The sequence below is a fragment of the Chlamydomonas reinhardtii genome, chromosome 7, assembly GCF_000002595.2.
Source record: "Chlamydomonas reinhardtii strain CC-503 cw92 mt+ chromosome 7, whole genome shotgun sequence".
NCBI lineage: Eukaryota > Viridiplantae > Chlorophyta > Chlorophyceae > Chlamydomonadales > Chlamydomonadaceae > Chlamydomonas > Chlamydomonas reinhardtii.
This window is the reverse complement of record NC_057010.1, coordinates 6312347-6325867: the sequence shown is the minus strand read 5'-3', so window position 1 is coordinate 6325867 and position 13521 is coordinate 6312347. Positions and strand designations below refer to the sequence as shown.

Below are 13521 nucleotides of genomic sequence, written 5' to 3'. Positions count from 1 at the left end.
TACGCAATAACATTCAAAGTAAGAAAACATGAAAACCTTTACGGCATTCGGAGGACCCGCGGTTCAGGCCACCCGGCCTTGCGCTCGCCCCCTGCGCTCATCGGCTCCCTCGCGCCTTTCCCCTCGCCTTCCCGGCTCTGCACACGTACATGCACGCACATCACAGGCCCAGCTCCTCGCCCGCGGGTGGCGGTGGCCCGGTGGTGAGGCCCGCACCCAGCGCAGCGGGGGCGGGTCCGGGGTGCTGCTGGCCGCCTGCTGTTGCTGACACGGCCTCCAGCGCCTCCCCCACCCCGCGCTGCATCATACCGCCACCACCGCCACCACCGCCACCGCCACTGGCTGCACTCTCCCCAGCCCCTACCGGCGTGCCCTCTCCGCCGCGCCTGGCGCCTCCTCCGCCTGCTGCCTCCGCCGCCGTGCCCGTCCCCGCCCCCTCCGCTCCCTCGCCCTCCAGGGTCCGCAGCACCAGCCGGTCTCCCTCCACTCGCATCAGCGGCGGCTGTCCGGCGGGAGTGAACAGCCCCGTGGCCTGCAGCGGCCCCTGACCCGCCGCGCCCTCCACGTAGGGGCCTGGCGAGGTGTCCGGAGGCGGAGCGGCGCTTGCGGAGCTCATGACGGCGGCTCTTGTTGTGGCTGATACGCAAGCGGCGGTTTGTGAGGTGGGGTTTTAGTCTTTTAGGCAATATGTGGTCGCGCTACAGACTATGGTTTGGCCTGTGTTCAGTCTGCTGGGGAGGAAACGCTCAGCCTGGGTCGTCCGGCGGCATGGGCGCCATGACACCATCGCCCGCGGGGGCCCGCGAGTGAGCTCCCGGCGGCACCTGCCTGCACCTGCACCTGCACCTGCTGCACACACGCGCTACATTCGACTTCACCTGCTACTGCTACCCCTACAACATAGCCCACTACCACAACACACATGCAACTGCCGCCCTCCTTCAAGGCCGCGCTGCTGCGCGGCGCGGCACTGCAGCGCACCGGCGGCGGCCCAGTCGGCCCGCGCGGGGGCCCTGCTGCAGCTGCGGGCTTCAGCTCGCGCGAGGGGCCGGCGGAGACGGGGCCGCCGTCGCCTGACTTCGGTGCGTGCGTGGGTCACTGTCGTGCGGTGCCGATGTGAGACCTAGCGCCCAGGAGCGAGGCTGCCGCCCGACCGCCCTGTGCACCCACTCACCTCCCGGGCGCCTTCCCGCATCGTGCAGGCATGCAGCCGGCCGGCGACAGTGGCGGCGGAGGCGGCAAGCGGGAGGGCGACATGCCGGTCGGCGGTGAGTGGTGGTGGTGGGGGGGCCCGAGCTAGGGGCCGCAGGCCTGGGGCGCAGGGCTTCGAGCGGGAGAGTGGCCGGAGCGGTGCTGTTACTGGCGGCAGGCTGCGGTCAGCGGGGGTTCGGAGCAAGACGCACGTCTAAGATGCAGTAGAATGATAGTAGTAGACCTCTGACCCAGACCCCCGCCTTGCAGGCCCGACCACGACCACCACCAGCAGCACCGCTGGCGGCAGTGGCAGCAGCAGTGGTGATGGCGAGCCCGCGCCGCCGCCCCCTCATGCCCCCCACCGGCTGGTGGACCCGGCCGACGCCCCTGTGACTGACGAGGACGGCGGGTCGGAGCTGCCGCCGGGACACGACGGCAGCGGCTCCACCCTGACAGACACAGCCGACCAGACCGACGCCTAGGCGGGCGAGGGGGGGGGGGCCGACCGACTGGGGGGGCGAAAGGCTGGGATGGAGGGGGAGGGGCCAGAGACTACTGCAGGAGCGAGAGGGAAGAGGACACACAGGCGGCGGGGATAGGGTGACTAGGTGATGGCCGGGGAACCCACCGTATGGCAGGTGGTGCTTGCGTGTGGCCATGAGTGGATAGGCCCACTGAGACAGGCCACTGAGATAGGCCCACTGATATAGGCCCTGGCGGGTGTGATTGTGGTCTAGTAGGGTGGCCGCCGGAGGTGGTGTGGTGTGGGCCAGGAGATGAGGCCCGGGCGCCCTGCGGTGGGAGGGAGAGGGAGCCGCCGGTCGCAGACGCCACTAGCGGATGAAGGACGGAGAGGAGCTGTGCGCGCGTATGTGTGTGCTCTCGAAAGCGCAGTGTGTGTGTGCGTGTGCGAGACTGCGTGCATGAGGACTAGGCGAGGGAGGTGACCGGCCACGGGAGGGGCGCGCGGGGGGCGGCTGGAGATCTGCAACACGCACGTACGCCCCTCTCGGTCTGTTGCATCGAAGCTTATTGAGACCAGGAGCTAGGGTGCCGCGCACGTGGCGGCTGTGCAGGCCCCCGCGCATGGGCAGCGGGTGTAATGCATGCGGTGATACTGCAGGCTGCTGCTGGAGGGCAAGTAAGACCCTCGGGGGCCCGGGCAGGGGTTCGCATCGGGATGGCGGGCAGGGATGTCAGGTGTATCCAGTAGGAGCACCCCGTTACCTCAGCTTTGGCCCCGCAGCACGCAGTCGCATTGCGGTGCGCAACACCAGCAGGTAGGCGCATTACTGCGGGCAAACAAACAAACAAACAGACATGGCACTGCAGCTGCTGGCGGCTGTCACGGCGGCCCGCTGAGTAGGGGGCAGCAGCCTGGCCCGCCTTGGGTCGCCGGGTGGTGGTGGCCTCGCCGCCGCCGCCGTCCAGTCGCGGCCGCAGCTCCAGCACCAGCAGCGGTGCGAGAACGCTGTTGTGGCTGCGGCAGCGCTGCGGCAGGGCTGTAATGGGCAGGGTCACGGCGGTGTAGGCAGTCTGACCGCCGTGAGGCGCGCGCGCCACGGTGGCGGTGACGCAGGCGCGGTGCTTTTGCGCGGCAGCCGCGGAGCCTCGCGGACCCACGGGAGGTGAGCGGCGGGCCCAGCTGGATACTCATGCCTTGCGGCCTGCGCTTAATAACTCCCAGTCGCATCCAGTCGCTTCCCGCCCCGCCCCATCGTACTCGCTCGCCTGCTGCGGCCGGTTGTGCCTGTCCGCATCTCACCGTGTGGCCGCTCGCCCCCCCCTCCCCTTAGGCGACGGCCCGCATGCAAACCAGCAGATGGAGGGCATTGAGAACCAGGACCAGGGCCCGGGCGACTACTCCATGCCGCAGGTGTGTGTGTGTGTGTGTGTGTGTGTGTGTGTGTGTGTGTGTGTGTGTGTGTGTGTGTGTGTGTGTGTGTGTGTGTGTGTGTGTGTGTGTGTGTGGGTGTATATGGGCGGGGGCACGGGAGGGGGCAAGGGGAGAGGCAGCAGCGCACCGTTTCCAGTAGGCTGTAGGCACCGTGCCAAGGCGGCTGCTGGGGATGTGCCTAGGCAGGTGGATACCGAGTGCTGCTCCCGGCTGGTCGGCGCTGCACTGCATCATTGCATGCATGCTAGGTGCTTCCCTACCTGGGTCCTTGGGCTCTCCACACGCCCACACGCCAGCACACCCGCACCTGATGTATGCAGCAGATACGTCCCGAGGTCTACACCGCCGGCGGCGGCAGCAGGGAGGCCAGGGAGAGGCGCGTGGCAGACGCCAGTGATGAGGCCAAGAGGGCGGGCGGCCGCACCCTGGAGGGCAGGGAGGGGGAGGAGGGGGGCGTGCGGGTGGAGGACACGGCGGACACGGGCAGCGGCAGTGGGGGCGGGGTGGGCAAGGCGCCGGAGCTGCGGCCTGACGGGGTGCCGCTGCCTCTGGGGCATGACGTGAAGCGCTGAGGGCCGCGGCGGGTGGGGGGCTGAGGCCCGCTGGAGGTTTGAGGCGCGGCATACATGTGTTGAGGGCCGGGGCCGTGGGGCCGTGGGGGTTGAGGCGGGTGTTAGACCCGTTGCATGGTGGTGCGTCCTTACGTCAGTGCCAGGTCATTAAGCCACACTGCTGCACATTGCGGACAAGTGGTGTTGGGTGGGGAAACGGTTGTTGGGGGATGGTGGGGCACATGTTGAAGCCGACACCCAGTTGCATAGGCCGGCACTTGTTACAGACAAGGGATATTTATGTCCCTCGGTCTATTGATGGCGAGTTTCTTTGCAACAGAGAATTTTACTTTTGGTGTCAACTGAGGTACTGGCAGGAATCCGACAGCCAGCCGGATTCAGCAGCCGGCCTCGTTAGTCGTTACGTTGGATTCGAATTGTCTCGCAAAATGTACATATCCCTCCTTTTTATTGGGCTTCGAGGTACACGCCACCTGTAACTTGCGCCCTGGACGCACGAAACTCTACCTAACGTCAACACGCTTGCTCGCCATACCCTGATAGCAACGACAATACCACAAGTAATTACAAATGACTTGATGTCGACAACTGGATTGTACGCTCACTGGCCCTTACGGTATGCCTGGTCCTCGGTATCAATATCGCGGTCCAGCCAGCTCGCCAATCCCTAAGCTCAGCCGCTTTGCGCGCTGAAGAATCCGGCGTTGCTCGCGCCCTCGGCCAGACCCTGCATGCGCGCCAGGAGCCCGTCCGCCGCCTGGCCCATGCCCCCTCCTCCTCCTCCCTGCCTGGCCTGCATCGCCTGGCGCCACAGCCCGGCCACGTTGCTCCCGCCCCCCGGCAGCGGCGGCCTCAGTGCGGCAATGACGTTGTCGCGGCCCTGCCGAGCCGCCGCCAGGAGCCCGTCCGCCGCGCCGCCGCCGCCCAGCTGAGGTGAGGGGGCGGGGGGAGGGGGGAGGGAGGGGGGACAGGGGGGACAGGGGGGGCAGGCGGTCGCTTAGGACATGTTCATGGTGGGCTGCTGCCGCCAGGGTGTCGCCAGGACCGCCTCGGTCCGTGGCCTCGTACCCAGCGCCCCACACTCCAGCGCCCACACCCGGCCCTCCCCCCCGGCCCGCCTTCTCCCGCCCTCACCCTCACCCGCTTGGCCAGCTGTTGCACTCGGGCGATGACGGACTGCAGGTTGCCACCACTGCCCAGCGGGGCCTATGGGCGGGGGGTTGGGGGGTTGGAGGGTGCGTGGGAGGGTGCGTGGAGTGTTGCGTGGGACGGCGAGTGCAACAGGAGCAGGAGCGGCAGTGTGAGGAGGAATGCGAAGTGCGGGTGACGGGGGGGGGGTGCGGCACATACTAGGGAGGCGCAGCCACACACGCCCCTTCCCCCCCCATAAACTCCTACGCCTACATTCAGTGTGGCCACGGGTGTGACTGTGAGCCTGTCGCGCTCGGTGTTGTAGGCGTCCAGCAGGATGCCGGCCAGGCTGTTGAAGAACTCCCTGGGAGGGGGGGGAGAGGAGGGAGGGCAAGTGTGTTGTGTAAACCATTCCCAAGTACACCGAGACACGAATGGGGGATGGATTGGGGAAGCATGCGTGTGTGTGACTGTTCGTGTGCGTGTGGGTGCTACCGCCTCCCAGCCCCCAGCCCGCGCTCTCCACCTCTCCCCCATATCTCCCTCATCCCCCTCTCCCCCCGTCCGCCTCACTGGCCGAATGTGAACTCTGTGATGAAGGGCTTGAGCAGCAGCGCAATCAGCTTGGTCTGGTCGGACAGACTGGAGAGGGAGGGGGAGGGGAGGGGGAGGGGGAGGGGGAGGGGGAGGGTCCATCGGGGGAGGATATCATGGCTTTCACACAAACACACACACACACACCCATATACACACACGCACACACACCTGAAGAACACGCGCGCGTACTCCACGCCAAAGGGGTCGTTGGCGGTCAGGAAGTTGACGTTGGCGGATTGGAAGCGGTACTGGGGTGGCGGGAGGGGGCAAGGTGGGAGCAGGGGTAGGGGCGTGTTGGCTCCTGTTCGGTCGGGGGGTCCCAAAGGGTCGCAGCTGCCCTGCCCCTGCTGGCTTAGTCCACGCACTGCACCCCCGGCTCGAGTCAACCGGCTCGGCCCCCCCCCCCCCACACACACACACCCTGCCCTGCACGTCGTCAACACGCTGTATACTTCCCCTTCCGCCACCACCACTCCTTCCGCCCTTCTCTTGGTTTGGTTTGCTTTGGGCTGGTATTTACAACCACCCAACATAACACCCCATGAACGGCTACCCCCCACCCCCCACCCACCCGCCCCCCACCTGTATGCCGTACACCCATGCTGTCCAGGCGCTGGTGGCGGCGGTCAGGAACTTGACGTACACGCCCAACCGCGCCTGCGTGTCCTTGAGCGCGGCCCGCAGCACCACCAGCACCTGACGGGAAGATGGGGGGGTGCCAAAGGTGAGCGGGGGGTGAGCGGGGGTGAGGGTGGGTTGGAAGTGGGCAGGGGCAAGAGGGGGAGGTGAAGGCAGTGGACGGGTGCAGGTGTGACCGCCGTGGTCCGCGCCCTCGGTCCATGGTAGTGGTGGTAGATACTTGAAGGGTGCTATCGGCGGGCTCGGGCGTACAACCTTTCCCCCCACGCGGTTTAGACGGCTACCCACTCGCCACCCTCCTACCCGCCCCCCCTCCCCCCTCCCCCCTCCTCACCCGTATCTCCCGCTGCACCTGGTCCAGCTGTGCCGGCGAGCTGCCGTCCTTGAGCGCGTCCGCCTCGCGCTTCAGGTAGGCGGAGTAGCGCGCCAGCCGGGCGTCCAGCGCACTCACGGCGCTGGGGGGGGGGAGAGGCGGGAGATAGAGGTGTGTGGGGTGAGTGGTGGGTGGGGGGCGGTGGGTGGGGTGGGGCGGTGGAGGGTGTCGGGTGTGGAGGTGTGAGGAGGGGGCGGCAAGGAGTGTACACCGTAAACTCATGCTCGCAACTGCTCGCACGCACCCGGGCCTCAGCACTGCCAGCCCCCGGCAGCCCCTTACTGGCCACCCCGCACCCTTGTCAGCACCCAGCAACCCCCGAAACACACACGCACAAGAACACACACATGAACACACGCACGCACATGCCGAGGGCGGCGGACACCTCTGTGCCGTACGCCTCAATGGCCACAATGCTCAGCTGCCGCAGCGCGATGGCGATGGGGTCCTGCTGCGTGATCACGTAACCCGCACCCGCAGCCCCCGCCGCCACCGCCGCGCCCGCCACGCCGCCGCCAGGCACCAGGCCGGCGCCGGGGAAGCCGGGGAAGGAGAGGCCGGGCAGCGGGCCGGCTGCGTGCGTGCGGTGTGTGGAAAAGGGAGGAGTAACCTTACAGAGTGTGGGAGTCTGTGTGTGTGTGCGTGTGTTTGGGTTTGTGTGTGTGCGTGTGTGTGTGTGTGTGTGTGTAAAACAAACGTGGGGTCAGCCGCACGACCGCTGCCGCTCTTGCAACGCTAGCCCTTGCGCCACACAACCCGGCAGGGCGTTGAGCCGTACCCACCCCCCACACGCCACCAGACCGCACCACCAGACCGCACCACCAGACCGCACCGCCCGGCGCACCACCCGCCGCACCTACCCCGCACCAGCGACATGAGCCGCCGCCGCCCCTCCACCTCCCCCGCCGCCAGCTGCGCCGCCATCTCCGCCTCAGCCTCCTCCCCGCCGTCTGCCTGCCCCGCCGCCGCCGCAGCCAGCACCCGCTGCGCGCCGCCGCCGCCGCCGCTGCTACTGCCACCGCCGCCACTAAACACACTACTGCCAGCCGCCGCCTGCTCGGCCGCTAGCAGGCCCGCGTCCACGGCAGTAGCCGCCGCGATCAGCTTGGGCGACAGCGGCAGTAGCGACGCGGCCAGCAGTGCTGCAGCCAGCAGCGGCAGCAGCAGCACGTGCCTGCTACTGCCGCTGCTGTTGCTGTGGGGCCTGCGCCCAGGCATGAGTGCTTTGTGGGTCAGAGGGGACTGGCTGAGTGGTGGGCTGTTGCGTGGAAGCCGCGAGTGTGCGGCTAGGGTGCCGGGAAACAAGTCAGCAGGCTACCAAGCTACAGCTGCTGCTGCCGAGGCGATCAGGGACCTCGGCTTCGGTAGGATGCGGGGCCTCACTGAGGAGCCATGATGCGGACTGACGGCGCCGGCCGGACCGCTGGTGTGCCCCCCCCCCCTCCTCCTCTTGGAGCGGCCCTGCCTCGCCTCGGCGCGGGCCGACCGGAGCGATACTCCCGGCGGCGGCATCTGCGTCCCGTCCTAACCGGCGGTCATGAACTACCTTCGTGATGGACACGTGAAGCTAGCCTATGTCATGATGATTTGGCAGCTCCCTGCTCCCCGGCGCTGTCCCCGGCGGGCGCCAGTGCGGCCTCGACCCGGGCACCCGGGCAGCTGCGCCCACACCCCCGCGCCTGCACGGCTCCGGCCCCTGCCTGGCGCTGCAGTCGTCGCCTGTCTGCTGCCGGGGGCCGGGGGCGGGCGCGGGGACCTGCTGGCACTGTCTGGGCACGGGTTGGGGCGGGCGTGCGGGGCGGATGGAGCTGTGGCGGCGACGGGTGGGCCGATACGTATGCTGGGCAGGCAGGCGGTGTCTGTAGCTGGCAGCGCCTACGTTATTCCGAGCAGCTGCTGACAGCTGGGCGGAGCCGGGGGCTGTGGGTATGGCAGGTGTGTAGGTGTGGCAGGTGTGTAGGTGTGGCAGGTGCGCCTGTGTGGCAGCAGCATTACACATGAGGTAGATAGACGACTGTGAGGCCGGGGGGGCTGGCCCACCTGGCGTAGTACGTTGCCCGTCACGCCGACTCCTCCTCCCAACTCTCAGTTCCTGGCTCCTGGGAGCCAGCAGCAGGAACTGAGAGTGAGCCCACCCACCCCCCAACACCAACAGCCCAAGACGCGTGTTGCACACACGCACAGCGCACGTGCCCGCTGCCTGCAACAATTACACGCCCCCCGTCTCATCTCAACAAACCGAATTGCAGACACGTAACCACACATGCATCCCGTCTGATAGGTAAGCCCTGCTGCCGGCCCGGTGGGTGGCGGGCGTGCTGGGCCCCCCGCCCCAACTTCTGTCATTCCTCACACACGACTCCGACGTCGCATGGGTCCCCGGCCGCCACACTGCGGCGGCCTGGTTAAGGATTATAAACATTACGTTCTACACGTCTCACTTTGCACTAAATCTTTGTAGGTTAGATGACCGCAATGAAAGCCATCCATCGCATCCCTCCACCCCCGCCCCACCGCCCTCAGCCGCCCCTGCACCACAGCCCCCAGCCGCCCCCAGGCCCAGCCCCCCCCGCCAGGTAGGCGCACCCATGCGTCCTTCAGCAGTGCGCTTCGAAATACTTCGAACACACGGCGCACCGCCCCCACCACAGCCGCCACTGCGACCGCCACCCCCATCGCTCAACGGACGACTCAGTCTGTAGAGCAATCCGCACGCCTGCTGCATGCATATTTGTGTATCCTTCTCCGGTTGGATCACGATCAAAGCGCGCCAGCAGCAAGCGAGACCAAACTACCCACACATATGAGCTAGTAAGCCACCCATGTGGGTGCATGGCACCTAGCGCGCCGTTGTGACGAATGCCTCTCCGTTGCTTGCGTGCTTGGAATCCATGATGAGAAGAATTATCTTTGTGTAGATATATTAACATACCGCCGTATGCGTGTGTGGTACAGGGGCCGGCGGCCCTCCATTATTGCTTGCAAGCCTCGGCTGCATGCCTCCCTCCCCTGAGTGCCGCCGCTGCTGCTGCCGACTTTGTGACTTGCCACAAATCACCGTTACGCCATCAAATCACACACGTGCGTTCGAACCGCACCCACTGCTTGCTGGTTGGCTGGCACACGCCGTCAACGTGCCGCAAACCCACAACCACACTGTACACCCACTAGCCACTGGCAGCAGTGTCGCCCGCCGCCGCGCTCTGCGCCTGCGCCGCCGCCTCCGCCGCCGCCTGGCGCTGCTTGAGCATGTCCGTCAGTCGCTCCAGCGCCGCCACACCCGGCCGACTGCCGCCGCTGCCGCCACTGCCAGCAGCAGCAGCGGGGTCGGCCGACTGGCCGGTGGCGACGCCCGCACCCTGTGCCGACTGGCCGCCGCCGCCCGAGGGGCCGCCGCCGCCGCCGCCGCCGATGCCCAGAGCCGCCGCCACCTGGTCTCGGGCGGTGCGGGCGGCGGTGCGGAGGGCGTCCGCCGCGCCGCCGCCGCCCAGCTGCGTGGGGCCGGGCGGGGCCGTGTGTTCACGAGCAAGCGGCGGTCAGGTCAGGAGTGTGGCGGCGGGGGGGGGCGTATGGTGGTGAGGAATTAAGGCACAGGCCTTACTTGCATGTATGGGTTTAAGAGGCCAGTCGTGTATGTGGCAGTGCATGGGTCCCCGCTCGCCCCCAGCCCCCTCGCTCTCAGCCCTCTGCGCCCCCCCCCCACCTGCTGCACCAGCTCCCGCACTCGGGCGATTACACCGGGCAGGTTGCCACCACTGCCCAGCGGGGCCTGGGGGCGGGGGTGGGGAGCTGGGTGTGGTGGGCTCGGTCTGAGAGATTGTGTGTGTGTGTGTGTGTGTGTGTGTGTGTGTGTGTGTGTGTGTGTGTGTGTGTGTGTGTGCCGGAAGGCCGCGCCGTGTGGGGTTGGGTGCGGCAGGCGTGTGGGGTTGGGCGCGGCGCGATACCCCTCCCTTGCACCTCCTGTGCACACACATACACACACACACATGTGCACACATACCCTCTTACACTGAGTGTGGCCACGGGTGTGACTGTGAGCCTGTTGCGCTCCCGCACGTAGGAGTCGAACAGGATGTTGAACAGCGCGTTGGAGAAGCGCCTGTGCGGTGTGTGGTGGGGTTGGGGGGAGGAGAGGGGGAGGAGAGGGGGAAGGGAGGGGCAAGGAGAGGGGGAAGGGAGGGTTGCAAGGATTGGTACAGAGAAGTGTAGCGAAGTAGACAGCAGGTGTGGTGTTGCGCGGGAGGGAGGAGGTGTGTGGTTAGAGAGCACAAGGAAGGAAGGAAACAGGGGAGGTTGGGTGGGGTTGTGTGTGTGTGTGGAGGGGGAGAGGAGGTTGTGATGGTGATGGGGCGCGTGGCGGAGGATGGCACCGCCACTCACTGCTCGTATTTGAATGCGTTAATGAAGGGCTGTAGCAGCAGGCCGGACAGCTTGGTGGCGTCAGCCAGGCTGTAGCAGGGCGGGGGTGCGGGGCAGCCAGGGTGGTAGTGACGGTGTTGCGGTGTCAGCAGCAAGTTCATTTTGGTAGCAGTGCAACCCCACACACATCCGCCCTACCTACCAATCCGCCCTGCCCCATCCATTCTGTGCATGCACGCACCCCTACCACCTCGTGCCCCCCCCCCCAGCACCCCCCTGCCGGGTACGGCACCCACCTGTACAGCACTCGGTTCAGCTCGAACTGGATGGGGTCGTTGCCCCACTGCAGCGTGATGGTGAGGGTGGCGAAGCGGTACTGGATGCCGTAGAACCAGCTGGTCCAGGCGCTGGCGGCGGCGGTCAGGAACTTGGCGTAGGACACCTGGAGGGTGGGGGCGTGGTGGGGGAGGGAGTGGGGAGGGGGAGGGGAGGGGAGGGGGAGTGGGGAGAGTGGGGGAGGTGGGGAGGTGAGGTGGGGTGGATAGCCGCTCATGGGTGGGGAGATGGGTGGGTTGGAGATATCGGTGGCTGGGGAGATGGGTTGGACGGCACGGCTGGACGGGTGGGGGTCTGCCCCCAAAAGAAGGAAAGCACACGCACGCGCACATGCACACCTGGCGGGCTCCGTAGTCTTTGAGTGCGGCACGTGCAATCACCAGGGCCTGGACCGGGGGGGAAAGGTGGAAGGTGAGGGAGCCAGCAGGGGCTGAGGGGGCGGGCAGGTCGCGGCGGTGCTGGCTCGAGTCGCGGCTCCGGCTCCATCCCCTCTTGCACCCGCCCTCCCCCCTCCCTCCGCACCCCCTCACCCGTATCTCCCTCTGCGCCACCTCCAGCTGCGCCTGGGCGTCCGCGGCGTCCAGCTGCTTGGCCAGCCGCTTCAGGTAGGCGGCGTAGCGGGCCAGCTGCACGTCGATGGCCTTGATGCCGCTGGGGGAGGGGGGCAGGAGGTGGGGGGCAGGAGGTGAGGGGCAGGAGGAGGGGGGCAGGGGCGCGCCCCCAGGGGGAGGGGCGTGGCGGCTTGCTTGCTCGGCACAGTACATGTAGGGAGCGAGGCTCACAGCTCACACATGCAGCAGGTAGGCAGCACCATGCACACGCGCCGCACTTACTCCGCACAGCCGTGACCCGCCGACCCTCCCCTCCGTTCCCCTCCTTCCTTTACTCCTCCCTCTCCCCGCCCCTACCGCTTGATGCTGTTCTGCACCAGGGTGCCGTACGCCTGGATGGCCACAATGCTCAGCTGCCGCAGCGCAATGGCCACCGGGTCCTGGCCCTGAACCACGTACGAGGCCAGCCCCACGCCCGCGGCGGCGGCGGCGGGGCCCACGCCGCCCGGCCCGGCGGCGGCGGCGGCGGCCCCGGCCGGTCCAAAGGCGCCCAGCCGCGCCATCAGGCCCAGGCCGCCCGCACTGAGGCCGGGGCTGGGGAAGCCGCGGGGGACGAAGTGTAGGCCGGGCAGCGGGCCGGCTGCGCGCGTGTGCAGTAGCAGTGGGCAGTAGCAGTGGTGGTGTCAGGCGGAGTGTGGTGCAGTAGGAGGACAGCAGGCGGCAGTAGCACTAGGCGGCGGACAGGCAAGCGGCACAGCCCCGCCCACACGCCCGCCCACCCGCCCGTCCTCGGCCTGCCCACCCGCCCGCTGCTTCTCCCAGCCCGTCCTGATGCATGGGCGCTGCTGGCGGCGGCAGCAGCGGCAGCCACCACCACCACCACTGCCTCGTGGCGTATCTACTGCCCTACCACATGTCACACGTGCCGTCGCGGCGCGCACACAGCCGGCAGGCACGCACGCAGGCGGGCGGGCGGCTCACCCAGGATGGAGGACATGAGCTTGCGCGATGAGGTGGTGCCGTTCAGCCCGCCCCCCACACCGCCGCCGCCCACACCGCCGCCGCCGCCGCCGCCCTCCAGCTCGTCCAGGGGCAGCTCGTCCAGATGCAACAGGGCGGCGGCGGCGGCGGCGGCGGCGTCCCCATCGGTGGTGCCATCGGTGGTGCCGTCAGGGCCGCCCCGCTGGTCATCATCATCGCGGCCGTTGTCCTCGGTGTCGTCTTCGCCGCCAGTGGACATGAGCTCGTGGAGGCGGTGGTGTGCGATCAGCTGCGGCTGCTCCTCCTCGCCCTCCTCGCCCTGCGGGTGCGGGTCCAGGGGGCCTCCGGTGTGCCACGCCTCGACCTCCTCGTCCGACAGCGTCAGCACATCCACAGCCCCGGCGGCTGAGGAGGTGGATGAGGAGGCGGCTGAGGAGGCTGAGGAGGAGGCTGAGGAGGAGGCGGATGAGGCGGCTGAGCAGCACAGCACGCCAACCGCCGCGGCCGCCAGCAGCAGCAGCAGCAGCAGCGGACTGCAGCAGCGGAGGCGCAGTGACAGGCAGTGGCGAGAGCGAGTGCGGCCGCGAGGCGAGGCGGGCCCGGTGCTGCAGCTGCCGCCGCCGCGGTTTGCCGTGGTGGCGGTGGTGGCAGTGGTGGCGTGCCTCGAGCTGCTGTCCGCCGCGCCGCGGTCCCTGCCGCTGCCCACTGCTTCCGCGGTGGTGTGCATGGCTCGGCTTTGCGTGGGCGAGGCGGCTGTTTGGCGGACGATGAGTAGGCAGGAGTGCGGGACTGGCCGAAAGCAATTGCAGAACCCGTCCGCCTGTGTGCAGTATGTGCAAGGCGCGGGTGCGCAGCAGCAACAGCAGCAGGCGCAACTGGCTGGAGGCAGGC

The 13521-nt window shown here is 68.0% G+C and overlaps 4 protein-coding genes across 5 annotated transcripts; 1 reads left to right on the top strand and 3 right to left on the bottom strand.

Annotated features, from left to right (window-relative positions):
- Positions 1 to 33: 33 nt before the first annotated feature.
- CHLRE_07g357150v5 (uncharacterized protein) lies at positions 34 to 675 on the bottom strand. The gene has a single exon (XM_043064682.1). It carries the CDS (start codon positions 614 to 616, stop codon positions 161 to 163), a length of 456 nt encoding a protein of 151 aa, XP_042923250.1. The 5' UTR covers positions 617 to 675; the 3' UTR covers positions 34 to 160.
- Positions 676 to 895: 220 nt separating this feature from the next.
- On the top strand, positions 896 to 2309 carry CHLRE_07g357100v5 (uncharacterized protein). The gene is made up of 3 exons (XM_001703620.2): positions 896 to 1082; positions 1203 to 1268; positions 1462 to 2309. Exons 1-3 carry the CDS (start codon positions 923 to 925, stop codon positions 1674 to 1676), a joined length of 441 nt encoding a protein of 146 aa, XP_001703672.2. The 5' UTR covers positions 896 to 922; the 3' UTR covers positions 1677 to 2309.
- Positions 2310 to 3911: 1602 nt separating this feature from the next.
- On the bottom strand, positions 3912 to 7745 carry CHLRE_07g357033v5 (uncharacterized protein). 2 transcript variants are annotated; one of them, XM_043064680.1, is made up of 9 exons: positions 7264 to 7745; positions 6769 to 6976; positions 6365 to 6485; positions 5974 to 6087; positions 5560 to 5639; positions 5368 to 5436; positions 5068 to 5158; positions 4798 to 4869; positions 3912 to 4591 (listed from the first exon to the last, which is right to left on the bottom strand). In XM_043064680.1, exons 1-9 carry the CDS (start codon positions 7619 to 7621, stop codon positions 4337 to 4339), a joined length of 1368 nt encoding a protein of 455 aa, XP_042923249.1. In that variant the 5' UTR covers positions 7622 to 7745; the 3' UTR covers positions 3912 to 4336. The 2 variants fall into 2 exon arrangements, with proteins under 2 accessions (XP_042923249.1, XP_042923248.1); XM_043064681.1 differs by lacking the exons at positions 3912 to 4591; positions 4798 to 4869; positions 5068 to 5158 and having other exon boundaries at positions 5324 to 5436.
- Positions 7746 to 8600: 855 nt separating this feature from the next.
- CHLRE_07g357000v5 (uncharacterized protein) lies at positions 8601 to 13445 on the bottom strand. Its single transcript, XM_043064679.1, has 9 exons — positions 12631 to 13445; positions 12007 to 12289; positions 11629 to 11749; positions 11437 to 11484; positions 11059 to 11204; positions 10784 to 10852; positions 10412 to 10502; positions 10107 to 10172; positions 8601 to 9894 (listed from the first exon to the last, which is right to left on the bottom strand). The coding sequence occupies exons 1-9, from the start codon at positions 13355 to 13357 to the stop codon at positions 9571 to 9573; spliced, it is 1875 nt and encodes a 624-aa protein (XP_042923247.1). The 5' UTR covers positions 13358 to 13445; the 3' UTR covers positions 8601 to 9570.
- Positions 13446 to 13521: the final 76 nt, after the last annotated feature.